Source organism: Felis catus, chromosome X (genome assembly GCF_018350175.1).
Source record: "Felis catus isolate Fca126 chromosome X, F.catus_Fca126_mat1.0, whole genome shotgun sequence".
Classification (NCBI taxonomy): domain Eukaryota; kingdom Metazoa; phylum Chordata; class Mammalia; order Carnivora; family Felidae; genus Felis; species Felis catus.
Window position 1 is genome coordinate 61,251,118 of NC_058386.1, and position 22,025 is coordinate 61,273,142.

The 22,025-nt window shown below is 39.2% G+C and overlaps 1 protein-coding gene across 3 annotated transcripts in view; it reads left to right on the forward strand.

Moving 5' to 3' along the window:
* Window positions 1-2,276: 2,276 nt before the first annotated feature.
* UPRT (uracil phosphoribosyltransferase homolog) overlaps window positions 2,277-22,025 on the forward strand; it is a 71,064-nt gene continuing 51,315 nt past the window's right edge. Inside the window, exons 1-2 of one of the 3 annotated variants that reach the window (XM_006943837.4) lie at window positions 2,277-2,820; window positions 21,104-21,146. In XM_006943837.4, the coding sequence (XP_006943899.1) occupies window positions 2,444-2,820; window positions 21,104-21,146 (420 nt within the window). In that variant the 5' untranslated portion in view covers window positions 2,277-2,443. The remainder of the gene's footprint in view (window positions 2,821-21,103; window positions 21,147-22,025) is intronic. The other 2 variants (XM_023249021.2, XR_006593038.1) reach the window with 2 other exon arrangements.

The following is a 22,025-nucleotide window of genomic DNA, read 5'->3' on the forward strand; positions in this document are numbered from 1 at the left end:
GGATTATATCAAACTTAGAGCTCAAAACCTAAAATAAAGTTTATAATCATCTCAATTTCTACAGGAAAATTTTCCAGCTTTTGCTTTATCAGGCTTTGTAACTCCATAAAAATGTAAGCAAGAGAGCTAAATTCAAACTTGTCAATTCTGCTACTAGTATCTTTAGTGTAGGTCTCCATGCTGCTTAATATTGTCCTTTGGTTTCCATGACCTCTCTGACCATGGAGAATATCAAGATCTTGACACATTTTTCTTTGTATCTGTTTTAGCACCTAGCAACGTGCCTGGCGTATAGTAATGGCTCAACTAGTATTTGTTAACTGAATGAATGATTTCATAGTTCTGCAGGTGTGTGTAAAGAAGGCTGGATTTGAAGTCAAAAGACTGGGGTTTCTGTATTGGCTCTGCTTCTTTTTGGATATGTGATCCTGGACAAGTCACTTTAGGAAAAAAGAATCACACAGATATTATCTATAAATGGGGACTGGTAATCCTTAAGTTTTTTTTTTTTTGAAAATTAAAATGAGAGAATGTATAGAAGCTCTTTGTAAACTACGAACCACCAAATTTTAGGTGTTATGATTAATCATTAGTGAATTGTGCTTTTAGTAGCATCTTAAATAACTAGATACATAAATTTGCTAATGATTATTGGTTAATATAAGTAAGCGTATATGTGGGTATTTCCTATAAGAGTGAAACACAAGACACACTGGCAATTGTACTGTTCTAATTCCTATTCTGTGGCATTGACAACAAAGCCATTTGCCTGATGAGACACTAGACAAATATGACTACAGTGCAGTTTTGGTCTTGGAAGACCATTTTAAATACCATTTTAAATTCATTACTGCATTTAAATTACTGATAATGAAACAATAATGTACTGCAGTGTTTTCCTTTAGAGCACCCATTGGTAAAGTAGCCAGATTTGGCTTTGAAGTCCAGAGATGCTTTGAACTGCATTCTGTGCTAGGTGCAAAGATGCACAAGCTTTCAAAAGTGACTGGGATTATAATCCTAGGCTGCAATTCTTATCATCAAATCAAATTTAAACTCGATAATTACAGCTAATAGTGTACTGACCTATAGGGTCAGGAACAAAGGAGAGAAAACAGGAGTGAAAAAGAGGGAGAAAAATACCTTTAATACCAATACTGAAACAACAAACAAAAAATTGAAAATAGAGAGCCAGATCAAGGCTCAAGTCCCACCAAAGACCTGCATATTCCTGTTGTCTGTTACTCATGTTACTCTGCATCTCTCATATGTTGCTTATGTTCCTCTGTGGAACAGGGAATTTTAAGAGTTGGTTTTTTGGAAGGCAAAATGGAATTATAGAATGTCAAAATTGTAAGAACATCTAGGGGTCAAATAGCTAATGCTTCTCACTTATAGATGGGGAAAGGCAAGTCCAGAGAGGGAAAGGGACTTGTTAAAGGCTGCTCAATACTTTTTTAGCAGAATTAGCAGGTTTCTGACTTTCGTGTTAGAGCCCTTTAAAAAGGGAGCCGGTAAATCACTCTTTCTCACAGAGCGTCATTTAAAAAAAGGTCATAATTGCCAGGTTACTTGTTAAAAACAAAGATTCTTTGATCCCATCTCAGATCTACTCAATCAGAATCTCAAAGGCCATGAGAACTTGCATTTTAACAAGTATTACAATTGTTCCAATACACACTGGTGTTGAAAAGTACTGCCCTAGACATTCTTTCTCAAAAGAATTAAAAAAAAATGTCTTTGCAAGTACTTAAAAGAAGCTAAGTGGTTTTGGATCTGAAATGCTATCAGGATCCCCATGGTAACTGAACAGTGTAGGTCCCAAGGAATAAAGACAAGGAACACTGTTGGTCAAGCACACTTAGGAAGCTGCAGTTTGTAGAAACAGTCTAGTAGAGGGCAGGCTCTTCAGCAGCTTGCTAGGCATTTTTTTTACTTCCCCTTTTGGTTACAGAGACAAACTGAAGATACACTTACTGAAGTATAATCTCTCTGCCAAGGCACACAGTCTAAAATCATGGGCCTTATATATGTAATCACTTTGTCACTTCACCCCTACTTTTTTCTGGCTCTCCCGCTCACCCAGTTTTGCATGCAGAATTCCCTAAGGGCTCCCGAAGACCCTGCAAGCAAACATCCCCAGCTTCATCCCATCTGCTTGGCTGAGGTCTGGGAACCCAGGCCGACTGCTGACTCAAAGGGTACGCTGGAGAGTGACAGGGAGAAAAGCCAATAGTGTTTCAGCAGGCCGTACGTCCTGTGTGGGCGGAGCAGGGACGTAGCCCGCCTAAGGGAACCTACGGAGGCCTGGGGGTGAGAAGGCTGACCCGGGTTAGGAGTTTGAAAGTGTCACGGGGAATAGTGGAGCAAGTGAGCATCGGCCTCTTCTCCCTGCTCTCCTTTATCCTTAGGGGTCGGTAGCTGTCGGCCCAGGGCCTGGTGTATGGCCATGGACTTACGGGGTTCGGACTCCGTGCCCGGTCAAAACCATGAAGTAAATTCTGTCTTTACCCCAAGCTCCGAGCCGCTGCGACCTGGCGGCCGGATCTCAGATCAAGCCGGGGGAAACAGCGCTTCTGAGGCCAAGCCGACTCTCCCTACAGGGCAAGCTCATTCTAGTGAACCCGCTGAACGGGACCCTCAGGCGTGCAGCACAGCCAGCCTCAACTCAGAGAGCAAAGGTGGCATTGGCAACTGTGACGCACCAGCCGGCGAATCCCTCCTAGGGAACTACGAACTCTCCCAGCAGATCGGGACGCAGCTTAAACTGCTGCCGATGAATGATCAGATCCGGGAGCTGCAGACCATCATCCGGGACAAGTGAGCCGAGATCAGAGGGGAAAGGGAAGTGGAAGGTCTCTCGAGGCGAGGGAGGAGGGGACAGGGATTGGAAGTATAGGGCTAAGGGTTAATGTTTTTGGCCCTCGGAAACTTGTGTGTGATTAGTACCGGGCGGGGTGTCACGTGATTCAGGCCTCCTACTGCCTTCCCTAGTCCCAGGGTTTAACTGCGCTTTGAATAGGGAAGAATCCTTTTAAGTAGCCCCTGATTCGCTCTTTGTCTCTTCTGAGCGAGTACTAATCCTTAACCATTCCTGGCTGGTAAACGCGCCAATGCTATCAGTCCAGTACTCGTCTATAACCCAGAAATGGTTGTGACCCACAACCTCAGGCTACCACAAATCACCTCAGGCTCACAAATATAAATAAAGCAAGTCAAAGGAAATTCCGTTGTGCTCAACAAGTTCTCTGACCGTTTACTGTTTTCTATCGCAAATAATGTCATTTTGTCTAAGGTCTTTTAGTCTTGGATTTTAGGTTTTGTTGGTCCCGTGGAAGCTTATTCAGCCCTTATCAGGATTGATTTTTATAAAGTTACAGAACCTCAAATGTTTCCTGTATAGTTAATGGAGCAAAGGGAACCTAAAGGAATCTTTGGCGCCCCCTCCTAATCCCACAAACCAAGATAGCCAAGAAATTAATGTTAAAATGGTATCTTAAGGAGATCTCAAAACTCATGTTGTAAATGGGGTTTTTCAAGGGAAATATGTACCTGATTAACTACAGCTGGTTTCTATATTGGCCGTACTTTAAATGAGTAGCTACAGCATGTCAAAGCACTCATTTTTCAGTGGGTGCCTTGATCTTTAAAAATGGCTACTGAGTCAAGATACCATTCTCCAAATCAGACTATAGTAACTTTTTCTTCATACTGTTGTTAATAGGCTCCCAATTTGTTTCCCTGCCTTCAGTTTTTCTGCCTTCCATATACTTCCACACATTGCTGAACAATCGTAATATACAGCTTTGATTAGGTAACTGCCCTACTCAGCAGATTTCCTTGGCTTTTTAGAGCCTTTCAAATTAAGTCCAGGATCCTGACCTTGACATTAAGTCCCCTGTTTATGGTTCCTAGGAACTATTCTGAAACATCCCTGATTCTTCTCTCCTCTGAAATTTTCTTTACTCCTCTGCATTTTCAGATCTTACGTACTCTTCAAAGTCAAACCCAGCATTAAAGTCCACCTCTGCCAAGAAACTTTCCTTTAATCATTCTTCCCTGCTGATCATCCCTGGCTTTTAAATGCAAGATTCACCTTCTCTTTTGTATATTGTTATTTGTGTATCAATCTTGTCTTACCTATTAGATTTTAAGTTCCTTGAGGGCAGAAATTGTCTTTTACATTTTTACATCTTTTACATTACTTTCTGACCATGCCTTGCAAATAATAGATGCTCAATCACTAAAAGTTCTTTCTAGCTCTTAAAATTATATTTATGAAACTATACTATTTGTTTTTAATGAATCAATATTGAACACTAGTGTCATGTGATCTAATAGATGGAAGTAGTGATCTTAAAAAGCCGGAGGCATAGGTTTGATAGTTGTAGTAGGGGAAGCTGAAATAAAACTCAACAGTAGAACAAAGAAAATAGGATGGTGATTCTTGTTGCTATAGATAAGGAGTTAATGACCTCGAGTCTTGGACACCACTGCACTTGTAGATGGGCTTCAGGGTCTTGGTGAACCGTTTGAAATTATCTGGGAAATACTGTTCATTATGTGCATTTTTATTGGTTGTTTTTTAAATAATATCTTTATTGAGATATAATTTGCATACCATATAATACACCACTTAAATTGTACAACTGAGTGGTTTTTAAGTATGCTTATAGCTATGCAACCATCACTACAATCAATTGTAGAACATTTTCATTACTTCAATAAGGAAGCCTGTACATGTGAGCAGTCACTCCTCATTTCCCCTCAAGCCACCCAACAGCTAATCTAGATAGCCACTAATACACATTTTGTCTCTGTTAAGTTGCCTATTCTGAACATTTCATATAAATGGAGTCATACAACATATGGTCTTTTGTGTGACTGGTTTCTTTCATTTAGCATAATGTTTTCAAGTTTCATCCACATTATATCAGTACACCATTCCTTTTTTGGCTGAATGTTATTCCACTGTATTGATATACTACATTTTATTTATCTGTTCATCAGATGATGGATGTTTGGGTGGTTTCTACTCTTTGGCTATTATGAATAATGCTACTACTAACATTTGCATATGTGCCTTTTTTTATGGGCTGAGAATTCCTCAACTTTCATTAGATTTTGCAAAGGGGTCTTCATGACAATGTAAAGGGGAACCATTGCTATAGGAGTTGGAAAAGGCATGAAGGTCAGAATTCATATAGGACAGTATCAATACTTGATTTTACTGCATTGCTCAGAATATCGTGGCTTGTATAGTAAACCTGAGTGTAAGTGAAATCTTTTTTCTTTTGTGAGTTTGGAAAGAGACAGCTGGATCCAAAGTGATTTTAGGCAAGATGTTTAGCATCTCTGTGCTTCAACTTTACCATTTGTAAAATGAGGATGTTGGTAATATCTCATGGAGCTCCTGGGATGCCTACAACCAGATACTATCTGAACACTTGTTATAAACTGTGAAGGGCTGTGAGCATTAAAGGCATTTCATGCCTTCGTGTTTCGATTTGTGCATAGTTCTAATTGCATTCATAAGAGCTGGTTTCTTGAGCTTTCAGAAGACAGTAAAAGGAATTTTAACTCCGCATAGAACTCACATTCTTATTTTCAAAAGCAACACTGAGAGATCTTAGATCCTAGATAATTTGTATAGTATGTAGAAAGACTCACTAAAATTCTTGATAACTAATTTAGGCTGGAGACAGTGTTTTAGTTTTGTTTTTGTTAATCGAATCTGTTAACAAAAATTGGCATCCCCTCACACAAATAAGACCTGTTTCATCCCCTCTAGGGGGCCAGTTTAGAGGCCTGTGGTAAGAGAAGCTATATTTACTTAGGTTAATTTATGGAAGTTGCCATCAGTTATCAGATCCTGTTTTCCTCAGAGTTTATGCTCTTCTCTGTTTTGATGTGACATCATGTATGTGCACTATGGAGCTGTCTGATAATAAAGGCGATCGGAGTACTTGATATTCCTTTATTGGTCCTTGTCCTTAGTATCTATCTATTGAAGGGATTGCTTTCTGAATTTGGCATGGAGAAGTGGAGGTTGAGCCAGCAGGACTGCATGTTGTAAATATATAAAGCAGGCAAGGTTGAGAACATTAGACTGATCTAAAGTGTCTTTACTTTTTTTTTTAATGTGCAGTATTTGCAATATAATATGTTGGTTGTATTATTGAATTTCAAGTAAATGGTTTTTCTCTCTGTGAGAGTGCAGTAATCTAAACATCGAAAGAGTAGATTCATTACTCAGTCACATATGGGACACTGGTGAACTTGAGAAGAGAAATTAGTTCTTCATTTTTAGTTTTTGTTGTTGTTGTTGCAGTGGATTAAACCACACATCCCTCTTTCTGCCTCCTTTATATACTAAACCCAGCAAAATCTCAGTGTAATGTGCTTTTCCCTTGAACATTGTTCATGACCTCATTGTTAAAGCAATGCAGTGTATAAAGGATCATTTCCCCTCCCAGTTTTGTCCTTTTGTCTCCCAAAACGTTAAAGTAAAGCTGTTTCATGAGCTGTTGAATGTTTCCTTATACTTGTTGTTGGAAGGGCTTTGCCATGGCCTCAGCAGACAACTTGGATGAAAAGTGAGCTTTCTCAGAGAATTTTATTTTAGTCTGTGAAATATCACTAAAGAAGGAGCCAAATCAGCCTTGTGACTTTATTTTTTTAGTCACCTGGAGTGGAGACAACTTCAGGATGCATGAACATCCTGTTCAGCCCTATTGTGAATGCACCCTAGTGTGATTTAGTCCTCTGACTAGGTGATGTAATGTTCTTAACCAAGGCTGTATGTCTGAATTGCCTGGGGAATCTTTTTTTGCCCCCCAAAAAAGTTTTTGGTGTCTACCCTTAGGGTGGTCTTCAATGGAACTTGAGCACCTGTAGCTTTACAAACACCACAGGTGTTGTGTCCAGTCTGGGCCACTGCCCCTGGGAGAATGGCCATTCTCCCTTGCATGGTGATTTGCCTGGTTTCTGATATGGGGTATTTATGCTAGGGATTCCACACACCAAACAGAGCCAACTTTAGAGAGCCTGGCCTGGTGTCACCCAGAGACTGGAGAAATCTCAGGTATTTTCCCTTTAACTTATACAAAACCAAAATGCTAACCACAGAAAAAGCTATGACCTGCAAATTGTTTAAAACATGGACATGGTTTTGGTTTCACATGTGAATTTTCTAACTGGCCTTTAGGCCAGGAGGGGAGAAGTCATCTCTTTAAACTATGCATACCCCTGTTACAATATTTATTTTGCATATCCTAGTAATGGCTCACCAACTAGTTGGTAGGTACTCCAGGGATGCAGAAAGAAGATCTGGCTTGGCACAGTATCTGACACAGAAGGGATTGATATCTTGCCTGGCACAGTACCTGACACAGAAGGGAATTGATATTCAATCATTATAAAAAATAAACTTCTGAATGACTGAGGCCTGGGTTCTAAGGGAAAATGATAATTTATCTTTGTTTCTACCTGATTTTGAATGTTTACGTTAAACTCTGCTTTGAGGTGCAAGTATATATTGACACTATTTTTTTACAGTATTTTTTATGAAGTTTATTGTCAAATTGGTTTCCATACAACACCCAGTGCTCATCCCAAAAGGTGCCCTCCTCAATACCCATCACCCACCCTCCACTCCCTCCCACCCCCCATCAACCCTCAGTTTGTTCTCAGTTTTTAACAGTCTCTTATTCTTTGGCTCTCTCCCACTCTAACCTCTTTTTTTTTTCCTTCCCCTCCCCAAGGGTTTCTGTTAAGTTTCTCAGGATCCACATAAGAGTGAAACGATACGGTATCTCTCTTTCTCTCTATGGCTTATTTCATTAAGCATCACACTCTCCAGTTCCATCCATGTTGCTACAAAGGGCCGTATTTCATTCTTTCTCATTGCCATGTAGTACTCCATTGTGTACATAAACCACAATTTTTTTATCCACTCATCAGTTGATGGACATTTAGGCTCTTTCCATAATTTGGCTATTGTTGAGAGTGCTGCTATAAACATTGGGGTACAAGTGCCCCTACGCATCAGTACTCCTGTATCCCTTGGGTAAATTCCTAGTAGTGCTATTGCTGAGTCATGGGGTAGATCTATTTTTAATTCTTTGAGGAACCTCCACACTGTTTTCCAGAGTGGCTGCACCAGTTTGCATTCCCACCAACAGTGCAAGAGGGATCCCATTTCTCCAGCATCTATAGTCTCCTGATTAGTTCATTTTGGCCACTCTGACTAGCCTGAGGTGATATCTGAGTGTGGTTTTGATTTGTATTTCCCTGATGAGGAGCGACGTTGAGCATCTTTTCATGTGCCTGTTGGCCATTCGGATGTCTTCTCTAGAGAAGTGTCTATTCATGTTTTCTGCCCATTTCTTCACTGGGTTATTTGTTTTTTGGGTGTGGAGTTTGGTGAGCTCTTTATAGATTTTGGATACTAGCCCTTTGTCCGATATGTCATTTGCAAATATCTTTTCCCATTCCGTTGGTTGCCTTTAGTTTTGTTGGTTGTGTCCTTTGCTGTGCAGAAGCTTTTTTCTTCATAAGGTCCCAGTAGTTCATTTTTGCTTTTAATTCCCTTGCCTTTGGGGATGTGTCGAGTAAGAGATTGCTACAGCTGAGGTCAGAGAGGTCTTTTCCTGCTTTCTCCTCTAGGGTTTTGATGGTTTCCTGTCTCACCTTCAGGTCCTTTATCCATTTTGAGTTTATTTTTGTGAATGGTGTGAGAAAGTGGTCTAGTTTCAATCTTCTGCATGTTGCTGTCCAGTTCTCCCAGCACCATTTGTTAAAGAGACTGTCTTTTTTCCATTGGATGTTCTTTCCTGCTTTGTCAAAGATGAGTTGGCCATACGTTTGTGGGTCTAGTTCTGAGGTTTCTATTCTATTCCATTGGTCCATGTGTCTGTTTTTGTGCCAATACCATGCTGTCTTGATGATGACAGCTTTGTAGTAGAGGCTAAAGTCTGGGATTGTGATGCCTCGTGCTTTGGTCTTCTTCTTCAAAATTCCTTTGGCTATTTGGGGCCTTTTGTGGTTCCATATGAATTTTAGGATTGCTTGTTCTAGCTTCGAGAAGAATGCTGGTGCAATTTTGATTGCGATTGCACTGAACGTGTAGATAGCTTTGGGTAGTATTGACATTTTGACAATATGTATTCTTCCAACCCATGCGCACAGAATGTTTTTCCATTTCTTTATATCTTCTTCAGTTTCCTTCATAAGCTTTGTATAGTTTTCAGCATACAGATCTTATACATCTTTGGTTAGATTTATTCCTAGGTATTTTACGTTTCTGGGTGCAATTGTGAATGGGATCAGTTTCTTTATTTGTCTTTCTGTTGCTTCATTGTTAGTGGATAAGAATGCAACTGATTTCTGTACATTGATTTTGTATCCTGCAACTTTGCTAAATTCATGTATCAGTTCTAGCAGACTTCTGTTGGAGTCTATCGGATTTTCCATGTATAATATCATGTCATCTGCAAAAAGTGAAAGCTTAACTTCCTCTTTGCCAATTTTGATGCCTTTGATTTCCTTTTGTTGTCTGATTGCTGATGCTAGTACTTCCAATACTATGTTCAACAACAGTGGTGAGAGTGGACACCCCTGTCGTGTTCCTGATCTCAGGGAGAAAGCTCTCAGTTTTTCCCCATTGAGGATGATGTTAGCTGTGGGCTTTTCATAAATGGCTTTTATGATCTTTAAGTATGTTCCTTCTATCCCGACTTTCTCGAGGGTATTTATTAAGAAAGGTTGCTGAATATTGTCAAAGGCCTTTTCTGCATTGATTGACAGGATCATATGGTTCTTATCTTGTCTTTTATTAATGTGATGTATCACATTAACTGATTTGCGAATGTTGAACGAGCCCTGCATCCCAGGAATGAATCCCACTTGATCATGGTGAATAATTCTTTTTATATGCTGTTGAATTCGATTTGCTAGTATCTTATTGAGAATTTTTGCATCCATATTCATCAGGGATATTGGCCTGTAGTTCTCTTTTTTTATTAGGAATCAAAGGAATACTGGCTTCATAGAATGAGTCTGCAAGTTTTCCTTCCCTTTCTATTTCTTGGAATAGCTTGAGAAGGATAGGTATTATCTCTGCTTTAAACGTCTGGTTGAACTCCCCTGGGAAGCCATCTGGTCCTGGACTCTTATTTGTTGGGAGATTTTTGATGACTGATTCAATTTCTTCACTGGTATGGGTCTGTTCAAGCTTTCTATTTCCTCCTGATTGAGTTTTGGAAGCGTGTGGGTGTTCAGGAATTTGTCCATTTCTTCCAGGTTTTCCAATTTGTTGGCATATAATTTTTCATAGTATTCCCTGATAATTGTGTGTATCTCTGAGAGATTGGTTGTAATAATTCCATTTTCATTCATGATTTTATCTATTTGGGTCCTCTCCGTTTTCTTTTTGAGAAGCCTGGCTAGAGGTTGGTCAATTTTGTTTATTTTTTCAAAAAACCAACTCTTGGTTTTGTTGATATGCTCTACAGTTTTTTCAGATTCTATATTTATTTCTGCTCTGATCTTTATTATTTCTCTTCTTCTGCTGGTTTTAGGCTGCCTTTGCTGTTCTGCTTCTAGTTCCTTTAGGTGTGCTGTTCGATTTTGTATTTGGGATTTTTCTTGTTTCTTGAGATAGGCCTGGATTGCAATGTATTTTCCTCTCAGGACTGCCTTGGCTGCGTCCCAAAGCGTTTGGATTGTTGTATTTTCATTTTCGTTTGTTTCCATATATTTTTTAATTTCTTCTCTAATTGCCTGGTTGACCCATTCATTCTTTAGTAGGGTGTTCTTTAACCTCCATGCTTTTGGAGGTTTTCCAGACTTTTTCCTGTGGTTGATTTCAAGCTTCATTGCATTGTGGTCTGAAAGTATGCATGGTATGATTTCAATTCTTGTATACTTATGAAGGGCTATTTTGTGACCCAGAATGTGATCTATCTTGGAGAATGTTCCATGTGCACTCTAGAAGAAAGTATATTCTGTTGCTTTGGGATGCAGAGTTGTAAATATATCTGTCAAGTCTATCTGATCCAATGTATCTCTCAGGGCCCTTGTTTCTTTATTGACTCTGTGTCTAGATGATCTATCCATTTCTGTAAGTGGAGTGTGAAAGTCCCCTGAAATTACCACATTCTTATCAATAAGGTTGCTTATGTTTGTGAGTAATTGTTTTGTATATTTGGGGGCTCCTGTATTCAGCACATAGATATTTATAATTGTTAGCTCTTCCTGATGGATAGACCCTGTGATTATTATATAATGCTCTTCTTCATCTCTTGTTACAGCCTTTAATTTAAAGTCTAGTTTGTCTGATATAAGTATGGCTACTCTAGCTTTCTTTTGACTTCCAGTGGCATGATGAATAGTTCTCCATCCCCTCACTCTCAATCTGAAGGTGTCCTCAGGCCTAAAATGAGTCTCTTGTAGACAGCAAATAGATGGGTCTTGTTTTTTTATCCGTTCTGATACTCTATGTCTTTTGGTTGGCGCATTTAGTCCATTTACATACAGTGTTATTATAGAAAGATATGGAAGTCAAACTTTAGAGTCATTGTGATGTCTGTAGGTTTCATGCTTGTAGTAATGTCTTGGTACTTTGTCTCACAGGATCCCCCTTAGGATCTCTTGTAGGGCTGGTTTAGTGGTGACAAATTCCTTCAGTTTTTGTTTGTTTGGGAAGACCTTTATCTCTCCTTCCATTCTAAATGACAGACTTGCTGGATAAAGGATTCTTGGCTGCATATTTTTTCTGTTCAATACATTGAAGATCTCTTGCCATGCCTTTCTGGCCTGCCAAGTTTCAGTAGAGAGATCGGTCACGAGTCTTACAGGTCTCCCTTTATATATTAGAGCACGTTTATCTCTAGCTGCTTTCAGAATTTTCTCTTTATCCTTGTATTTTTCCAGTTTCACTATGATATGTCATGCAGAAGATCGATTCAAGTTCCGTCTGACGGGAGTTCTCTGTGACTCTTTGATTTCAATGCCTTTTTCCTTCCCCAGATCCGGGAAGTTTTCACCTATTATTTCTTCAAGTACACCTTCAGCACCTTTCCCCCTCTCTTTCTCCTCTGGAATACCAATTATGCATAGATTATTTCTCTTTAGTGCATCCTTAGTTCTCTAATTTTACCCTCATACTCCTGGATTTTTTTATCTTTTTCTTAGCTTCTTTTTCCATAATTTTATCTTCTAGTTCACCTATTCTCTTCTCTTCCTCTTCAATACGAGCCGTAGTTGTCTCCATTTTATTTTGCATTTCATTGATAGCATTTTTTAGCTCGTCCTGGCTGTTCCTTAGTCCCTTGATCTCTGTAGGAAGAGATTCTCTGCTGTCCTCTATACTGTTTTCAAGCCCAGCGATTAATTTTATGACTATTATTCTAAATTCATTTTCTGTTATGTTGTTTAAATCATTTTTGATCAGTTCATTAGCTGTCGTTATTTCCTGGACGTCTTTCTGAGGGGAATTCTTCCGTTTGGTCATTTTGGATAGTCCCTGGTGTGGTGTGGGACTGCGGGACACTTCCCCTGTGCTGTCTTGAATAACTTGCATTGTGGGGCGGGGCCGCAGTCAGATCTGATGTCTGCCTCCAGCCCACCGCTGGGGCCACAGTCAGACTGGTGTGTGCCTTCTCTTCCCCTTTCCTAGGGGTGGGATTCACTGTGGGGTGGCGTGGCCTGTCTGGGCTACTTCCACACTGCCAGGCTTGTGGTACGGGGGATCTGGCGTATTAGCTGGGGTGGGTAGGCAAGGTGCACAGGGGCCGGAGGGGCAGGCTCAGCTTGCTTTTCCTTCGGAGATCTGCTTCGGGAGGGGCCCTGTGGCACAGGGAGGGATTCAGACCCGCCGGAGGGATGGATCCGCAGAAGCAACAGTGTTGGGCTTGCGGGGTGCAAGCAAGTTCCTTGGCAGGAACTGGTTCTCTTTGGGATTTTGGCTGGGGGATGGCGAGGCAGATGGCGCTGGCGAGCACCTTTGTTCCCCACCAAACTGAGCTCTGTCTTCTGAGGACTCAGCAGCTCTCCCTCCCTTTGTCCTCCAGCCTTCCCGTTCTCTGAGCAGAGCTGTTAACTTATGACCTCCCAGACGCTAAGTGGCGCTTGCTGTCGGAACACACTGCATCCGTTCGGCCCCTCCGCTTTTGCCAGCCAGACTCAGGGGCTCTGCTTGGCCAGCGAGCTGCCCCTCTGCCCCGACTCCCTCCCGCCAGTCTGTGGAGCGCGCACCGCCTCGCCGCCCTTCCTACCCTCTTCCGTGGGCCTCTCATCTGCGCTTGGCTCCGGAGACTCCATTCTGCTAGTCTTCTGGCGGTTTTCTGGGTTATTTAGGCAGGTGTAGGTGGAATCTTAAGTGATCAGCAGGACGGGCGGTGAGCCCAGTCTCCTCCTACGCCGCCATCTTCCCAGGATCCCCCCGACACTATTTTAATACTTTTTAATGAAGGTGTTATAGAGGGTCACCTGGGTGTCTTAGTTGGTTAAGCGTCAGACTTTGGTTTCAGTCATGATATCATAGTTTGTGAGTTCAAGCCCCAGGTTAGGCTCTTTGCTGACAGCTCAGAGCCTGGAGCCTGCTTCACATTCTGTATCTCTCCTTCTCTCTCTGCTACTCCCCTGCTCGTGCTCTGTCTCTCTCTTTTAAAAATAAATAAGCATTAAAAAAATTAAAGGTGCTATAGAGCTGTGGCCTTGCTGACTTGTACCTGGCAGGTAGTAAAAGCAATATATATATATTTTGACTTTTCACATCAGATTAGTTTTGCTTCAAGTATTTCAATCATTTTTTTTTATGAGGGTGAAGGAAGGAGGAAGAAAACATTTGCAAAACCTCTGCATACCATGACAAACTTTGGAATTATTCTTTATTTTAGTGATCACATAATAACAAAATAGCTATGGAAGTAGAGTTTATGTTTTCAGAGCTTTCACTAAACCTTAACTCTAAGTAAAACATTCCTTTGGATTAAACCTTCCAGAAAAGCTATTATCTTCCACTTAACCTTTAACCTGTTGCCTAAAAATCAATATCAAAAACACAAACATAATAGAGCTGAATTTGAGTCTATTTAGTTCTTCATAACTTAGGTTACAAGGTAAAATACAGGACCCCCAGTTAAATTTGAATTCAGATAAACAATGAACTTTTTTTCGTATATCCTAAACATCTCATGGGATATACTTCTGAAATAAAGATTTATCCTGTATTTTTATTTGATAAATCTGTCAACCCTATGCTAATCCTAAATTCTCCCACCCCAAATGCTGAAAATAGTCCTTGTTTTTTAAATGACACCTAAATCAGTTCTACTGGGATTTGATTTAAATTGCACTGTTTTAAGTTATGGTTCTGAAGTTTTGATTTAATAAGTTTTGAAAAGGGTGTATTGTTGTATGCAATTAACCTTTTTACAAGCCACTTTATAATAGTGGCTTCTCCCTCTTCAGGACTATTTTAATGATGTTTTATTTGCCTACCAGACTCTATTTCATTGTTTGCATTGTATGTCTATACGAGTCTGATTTGCAGGGAGAGAAATATCATTAAAATACAGCTAAAAACTGACCTTTACAAAACATTCCCTTATTAGAGCAAAATATAAATAATGACTTTACTCAGGGACTTGGAATTGGGGAGATGCAAGCTGGGAAGTATCTTGAAGTATTTCATTTCTATAAGCCTCACTATTTCATCAGTAAAGTGGAAGTAATAAAATTTACCTCTTAAGGTTATGTGAGGAGTAGATTAGATAGTGAGCCAAAAGTGTTTAATACTTGGCACCAAGGAAGCTCTTAATAAATTGTGACCTGTGGGAAAGAAGGGAGTAATATATGTATAATATTAGGTACCTGCTGTAACTTTCAGACCTTTTTAGAAAAGCTTTATAAGTAAATCTTTGTACACTTAATGTGTGTGTGTGTGTGGTTGTTAAAATGGTTTTTGTTAAAAAAATGTGGGGGCTGTTTATTCTGAGTAGAGAGAAGTGGCAGAGAATGATCAAATGGCAATTTCTGCTGTAGAAATTGAAGTTGTAATTGTCCCAGGGGAGGACATCTTCCAACATACTAGAGGATCCCTGTAGTAATAGTAGTAGTAGTAGTAGTAGTAGTAGTAAGTCCCAGAAGCAATAGGGGAGATGATCTCTTGGGATTCTTGAGCAAATGGCTAAGAAGGAATTCTTGAGACATCTTTGGTGCAAAAAGGTTATTTTAGTAAAACACGGGGGAAGGACTCGTGGGCAGAAAGAGCTGCACTGGGGTTGTGAGGAGTGCCTGATTGTATATTTTTAAGTTTGTGGAGGGAGGGAAATAGAGGTAAATAAAGTAAGTTTCTAGGAAATTTGGAAGCAAGGCTTTCAGGACCTTGAGGGGCTAGTTATTGTTAAGATAAGGTTAGTTTTAGTCTTTAATAAAACAAAAACATTAAGGAAGTAAAGCAGCCATGAGTTGCTTGAGGAAGATCACACTCTGCATGTTCCAGGTGTTTATCAGGGCTGCAAGCTATAAGGAGATTTAAGCTACATTTCTCTTGCCTTTGTTTTCCTCATCAATCTCTACTTGAAGTCTTAATTTTTTAATATTATAAAAACTTTACTCTCTTATAGTTTTGTCTTGTGGATGATAAGTAAATAAAGTTCAGTGAGATTCAATAAGTTTTATCTTGGTTTGTGTTTGCTATGAGACATACATGTTTTTAAATATACATAATTGCTGAAGCCTCTGTGTAAATTTTAAAGTGCTTTCCAAGTTCTTAAGTAGGGAAGAGTCAGGTTTACCAAGTACACATTAAAATGAGGATTTGACAGGCACCTGGGTGGCTCAGTCGATTAAATGACCTGACTCTTGATTTTGGCTCAGGTTGTGATCTTGCGGTCATGAGACGAAGCCCTGCATTGGGCTCCGCACAGAGCATGGCACCTGCTTGGGATTCTCCCTCTCTCTCTCTTTGCCCCTCCCCCATTCATATTCTCTCTCTCTCTCTCTCTCTCTCTCTCTCTCTCTCTCTCTCTCTCTCAAAAATAAACAAACATTTAAAAATATAAAATGAAGATTTGACTTCCTGTATGATTCTCATTCTTTTGTTGTTTCATTGCGAAGGTAATTTTTTTAAATGGCTGCCTTTGGCTTTTATGTTGTTGATACAGATGTATGTGTGACACATGTGTTGGGGGGGTGTCAAAAAATGTATTTTCGGATCTGATTAGGTCTGCATTGTTAATCCTGTATGGGGTTTGTAAAATTTAAAAAATGCTCAGCTTGACACTAATTAGATATCCATGTTCTGAAGCAATCCTAAAATTTGTATGGAACCACAAAAGACCCTGAAAAGCCAAAGTAATTTTGAAGAAGAAGACCAAAGCAGGAGGCATCATAATCCCAGACTTTAGCCTCTACTACAAAGCTGTAATCATCAAGACAGCATGGTATTGGCACAAAAACAGACACATGGACCAATGGAATAGAATAGAAACCCCAGAACTAGACCCACAAAAGTATGGCCAACTAATCTTTGACAAAGCAGGAAAGAATATCCAATGGAAAAAAGTATGGCCAACTAATCTTTGACAAAACAGGAAAGAATATCCAATGGAAAAAAGACAGTCTCTTTAACAAATGGTGCTGGGAGAACTGGACAGCAACATGGAGAAGAATGAAACTAGACCTCTTTCTTATACCGTTCACAAAAACAAACTCAAAATGGATAAAGAACCTGAATGTGAGACAGGAAACCATCAAAACCCTAGAGGAGAAAGCAGGAAAAAACCTCTCTGACCTCAGCCGCAGCAATTTCTTAACTGACACATCCCTTAAGGCAAGGGAATTAAGAGCAAAAATTAACTATTGGGTACTCATGAAGATAAAAAGCTTCTGCACTGGTGCAGCCTCTCTGGAAAACAGTGTGGAGGTTCCTCAAAAAATTAAAAATAGATCTACCCTATGACCCAGCAATAGCACTACTAGGAATTTACCCAAGGAATACAGGAGTGCTGATGCAAAGGGGCACTTGTACCCCAATGTTTATAGCAGCACTCTCAACAATAGCCAAATTATGGAAAGAGCCTAAATGTCCATCAACTGATGAATGGATAAAGAACTTGTGGTTTATATACACAATGGAATACTACGTGGCAATGAGAAAGAATGAAATATGGCCTTTTGTAGCAATGTGGATGGAACTGGAGAGTGTGATGCTAAGTGAAATAAGCCATACAGAGAAAGACAGATACCATGTGTTTTCACTGTTATGTGGATCCTGAGAAACGTAACAGAAGACCATGGGGGAGGGGAAGGGGAAAAAAAAGAGGTTAGAGAGAGAGAGAGCCAAAACATAAGAGACGCTTAACTGAGAACAAACTGAGGGTTGATGGGGGGTGGGAGGGAGAGGTGGGTGGGTGATGGGTATTGAGGAGGGCACCTGTTGGGATGATCACTGGGTGTTGCATGGAAACCAATTTGACAATAAATTTCATATTAAAAAAAAGATTTCCATATTCTGAATTAAGAGTATCTGGATATCACTATTTAAATATTTGATATTTGATCATTTGGCTGTATTTTAGAATATTCCAGGAATGTGTGTCAGTGTTTATTGCTGTGTGTTAATTTTGCATTAGATTTTATTTGGGACTGTTGTTAGATGGAACATGATTAGATAGAAGATAGAGCTTGGTTGGCTCAGTCAGTTAAACATCTGACTTTGACTTAGGTCATGATCTCATAGTTTTTGCGTTTGAACCCCACATTGGGCTCTCTGCTGTCAGCACAGAGCCTGCTTCAGATCCTCTATCTCCCTCTCTCTTTGCCCCTCCCCTGCTCATTTCCTCTCTCTTTCAAAAATAAACATTAAAAAAGAAGGCGATTAAAATGTCTTTCAAAAATTGTTTCTAGTAAGAGACTTTTTTTAAAGAATGATTTTGAGGGGTGTCTGGGTGGGTCAGTCAGTTAAGTGTCCGACTCTTGGTTTTGCTCAGGTCATGATCTTGCGGTTTTGGGAATTCAAGCCTGGCATTGGGCTCTGTGCTGGCAGCGTGGAGCCTGCTTGGGATTCTCTGTCTCCCTCTCTCTCTGCCCCTCTTCCACTCACACTGTCTCTGTCTCTCTCAAAATAAGTAAATAAACTTAAAAAATTAAAAAAATGATTTTGATACAAGTGAATAGAATGATAATTTGAAACAAAGTGTATAGAGTGAAGAAGACCTGGGTTTACATTAAAACTCCTTTATTAACAAACACTTTAGTGCAGCATTGGACATAAAGTAGGGGCTCAGAGATTATGTATAACTTGCTGGTACAACAAGTATATATCTGTTTTATGAAACTCTAATGTTAACAGTGTTAGGGACTTAGATGTGAATATTGAAGACTACTGTGGTTTTTAAAAAATGCAATCAACTTTCTGTATTCTAGCCGAAGTTTAATTTCTAAATTGATTTAAAGTACACAGTATGGGTCTTGAACAGTATGGGTCTAAAACAGCAGGAAATATGTTAGTAATTACTGTTTGTAGTGAGATGACTTATGGCAGTGAATGCTTTAATTGGGAGTCAAATAGCTATCAAGAGATGACATTTCTCCTAGCATGTACTTTTTGGAATGTAGAGAAGGTGATTATTACAGAAAATTTATCAGTTGAGGCTGATATTTGGGGGGAGAGTATGAAAGATGTTAAAATGTCTGATTTTAGAGTAAAATACGTAAAACCTTGAATGGTGAGTAACTTGTTCTGTGAGTGTTCCACAAGATGAGCAAACATTTCTCATAAATTTTAACTTGATAAACAAGTGATGTCTTGCAACACAAGTAGTACGTGATGCCAAATATCACATGATCACAACTGAGCCAATGGTTCTTGAAATTCAGTTTGATATACAAGTGCTTTGGATTACAAGAATGTTTCTGGAATGAATTATGCTTGCAAACCAAGGTTTTACTGTAATGGATTTGGGTGACTCTGATCACTTAACCAAATATAACTTTTCTATGTAATAAATTTCTGTGTAACTGTTCAGAAATTAAAAACAAATATTTCAGATGTGTTCCCAAGATATATTACTTAATACTTCTTTTAAGGCAAACCAGATTTTTCTTCCCTATTGAAAAACTGTGTTCTGGCTGCCTAGATTGTATGTTTGTATATGTCTAGTAAACAGAAAGTAGTCTTCAGTTATTTTTTTGTAGTTCACTAACTTTTACTTCCTTGATGAGCATATTGTGAAGATTGATTCCAGAAATCAAAGATGCTACCATAATAGTGTGGTTTTATTTGAAAACCACAGTACATGAAATAGTCTGTTTTATTTATTTATTTAATTTATTTTTTAAATTTGAGTATTGTTGACACACAATGTTACATTAATTTCAGGTGTACAACATAGTGATTCCACAAGTTTATATGTTATGCCATGTTCACCACAAGTGTAGCTACCATCTGACACCATACAGTGCCATTACAGTATCATGGACTATATTTCTTATGCTTTGCCTTCTATTTGCAGGACTTATTCATTCCATAACAGAAAGCTTGTATCTCCCACTTGCCTTCACACATTTTGCCCATATCCCTATCCCCCTCCCCTCTGGCAACTATCAGTTTGTTCTTTAAATACAGCCTGTTTTAAATGGGCTGTGTGTGTGTGTGTGTGTGTGTGTGTGTGTGTGTGTGTAGGTGTGTGTGGATAGTTTTCTGAGTTTAGGGAATATTTATATGTAAAGAATACAGACCTGTATTCTTGCCATTGCTCAGTTTTGGTTCATATTTTAGAGAGTTATTATATGATAATATAATATGATAGAACTATAATATGATAGAACTGTGGTTACTCTAAGAAACCAAATGTCATTTGTGTCAGGGATATTTCATTTCTTTTTCCTGTCAGAGAAAGTAATCGCAGCTTGGGAAAAAAGAGGTAGTGGTTAATGTTATACCGAGATAATATATGCTTGCATATGCCATTTTGATGCTGTGTTGGGGGAATATTTTAGGTATTCTGTGGATAGGCAGATGGGGATTTTTAAGTACATAAAGTGTAAATCAGTCTGTTCAGTCAGATCATTTAACTTATATTGGGTAGAATAATACTAGATTTTTACATACAGAAAAAAAAAATGTCAGCCTTTTAATATTCCCCTTTTGGTTGGTCAGGTGGTCAGGTGCAACCCTATATTATTATTAATTGGGCACCTCAGGATATAAAAGTGTTGACCAGAAGGGAATGTACAGGAAAATGGCAGAAAGATCTAGGGAATAAAGTATTTGATTGAGAAAACAGGTAAAAGGAACAAATTATCAATAATTTTAGAAAGAGGTCTTAGAAATTAGGTTATGCATTCTTGAAAACAATGGTAACATTAGAAGATTTGTTTGTGTCAATTAGCATTCCAAAATGGAATTAGAGAAAAAGTAGATGGGTTACTTATCTTGGTTACCTGGGTTTAAAAATTTTTTAATGTTTATTCATTTTTTGATAGAGACAGAGTATGAGTGGGGAAGGGGGAGGGGTAGAGAGAGAAGGAGGACACAGAATCTGAGGCAGGCTCCGGGCTCTGAGCTGTCAGCACAGAGCCTGATGTGGGGCTCGAACCCACGAACCGTGAGATCATGACCTGAGCTGAAGTCGGCCTCTAAACCAACTGATCTACTTAGGCCCCCCCAATTACCTGGGTTTTAGTTCAAGGTGAATGGAGGGGGAGAATGGGAAGAATCTGTTTTTCATACTGTGAAGTTTTTCTCTTAACTTGAGCTGTGGGCTTGCTGCCATCTTGCAGGGGGAGCTTCATTCATCTCCTGGTTGAATAATATATACTTGGGCAGCTCAGTGGGAGAATGCATGATCTTTTCAATTCCTGTCTCTAATGTTGATATCAAGTAAGCATTTTCAACAGTATTTATTGAGTCATTCCATTTAGGTTCCTGTATGCAAGTGAAAAATATCTTGCCTCAGCAATAGTTTGTACATGTAAGCTTTTAGGCTTTTAGTATGTAATAGGTTTTAATATCAGTGTTACTATATGTGTTAAGTAATATTTTACTTTAAAGCTGTAATCTGGACTAAAACTTTTACTACTTTCTTTCTAGGACAGCCAGTAGAGGGGACTTCATGTTTTCTGCAGATCGTTTGGTAGGTAGAGGCTCTCCATTTTTGTTTCATTGTTCCTAGTGATATAATCATAGTAGGGCCAAGGGACTTTTTTGTTCTACAGCATTCTGAAGGGTGAGAGAGTTTGTGCCAAATAAACATCATCCTGGTAAACTTCTGAAGTATTTTGTCTCTACTCTTTCATTAAAGCTGTACCTCAATCCATTTCACCTCAAAGTATTGCCCATGAACTTGTTCTCTGTAATTCTGAGGTACTTCTACCTCTCAAAGGGGATCTTGGTAACCTGATCTTGAGTAAACCCTAAATGTCTCATCTTAGAACAGTGAAGTGAAGTACATGAAAAGAAAACCAAAGATGTAGGGAGACCTAGTAGTTACTTTTGTGGTATTCATTTGATACAGAAAAACTAATACCTCTCTTGTAGTTTACATGGGGAGTTATTTATTTTGTCCTTTCTGTACTATTTTTACATGTGAAATACTGAGTTGGACTGTGTATGCTTTCCTCAGAGACTTCCTGTTAAGGATTGGCCACGCCCAATTCAGTTTAGCTAAGTGTGCTCTGAAAGGATCTCAGGCCAAGTTGGGTTGTCTTCAGATGAAGCATTGCATTTTCTTCTTGTATTTACATCTAAGTGTGCTTAGTGCTTGGAATAAGCACACATTTTCTGCTGTGGTTATTAGTATTCATACTCACGAAATACATACTGAACTCAAGTCGGGCACTGGGCTAGGCTGTGTTGCAGGGGGAGAAGATACAGCAGTAAAGAATACAGACATTGTCCTCGATCTAATGGAGTTTACATTCTAAATACTGTTGTCAGTATTTAGTTTGGGAAAGAAAGAAAAGTGGCTTATTAACCTCACAGGTATAATCAGAGAACAAAAGACAGATTATTA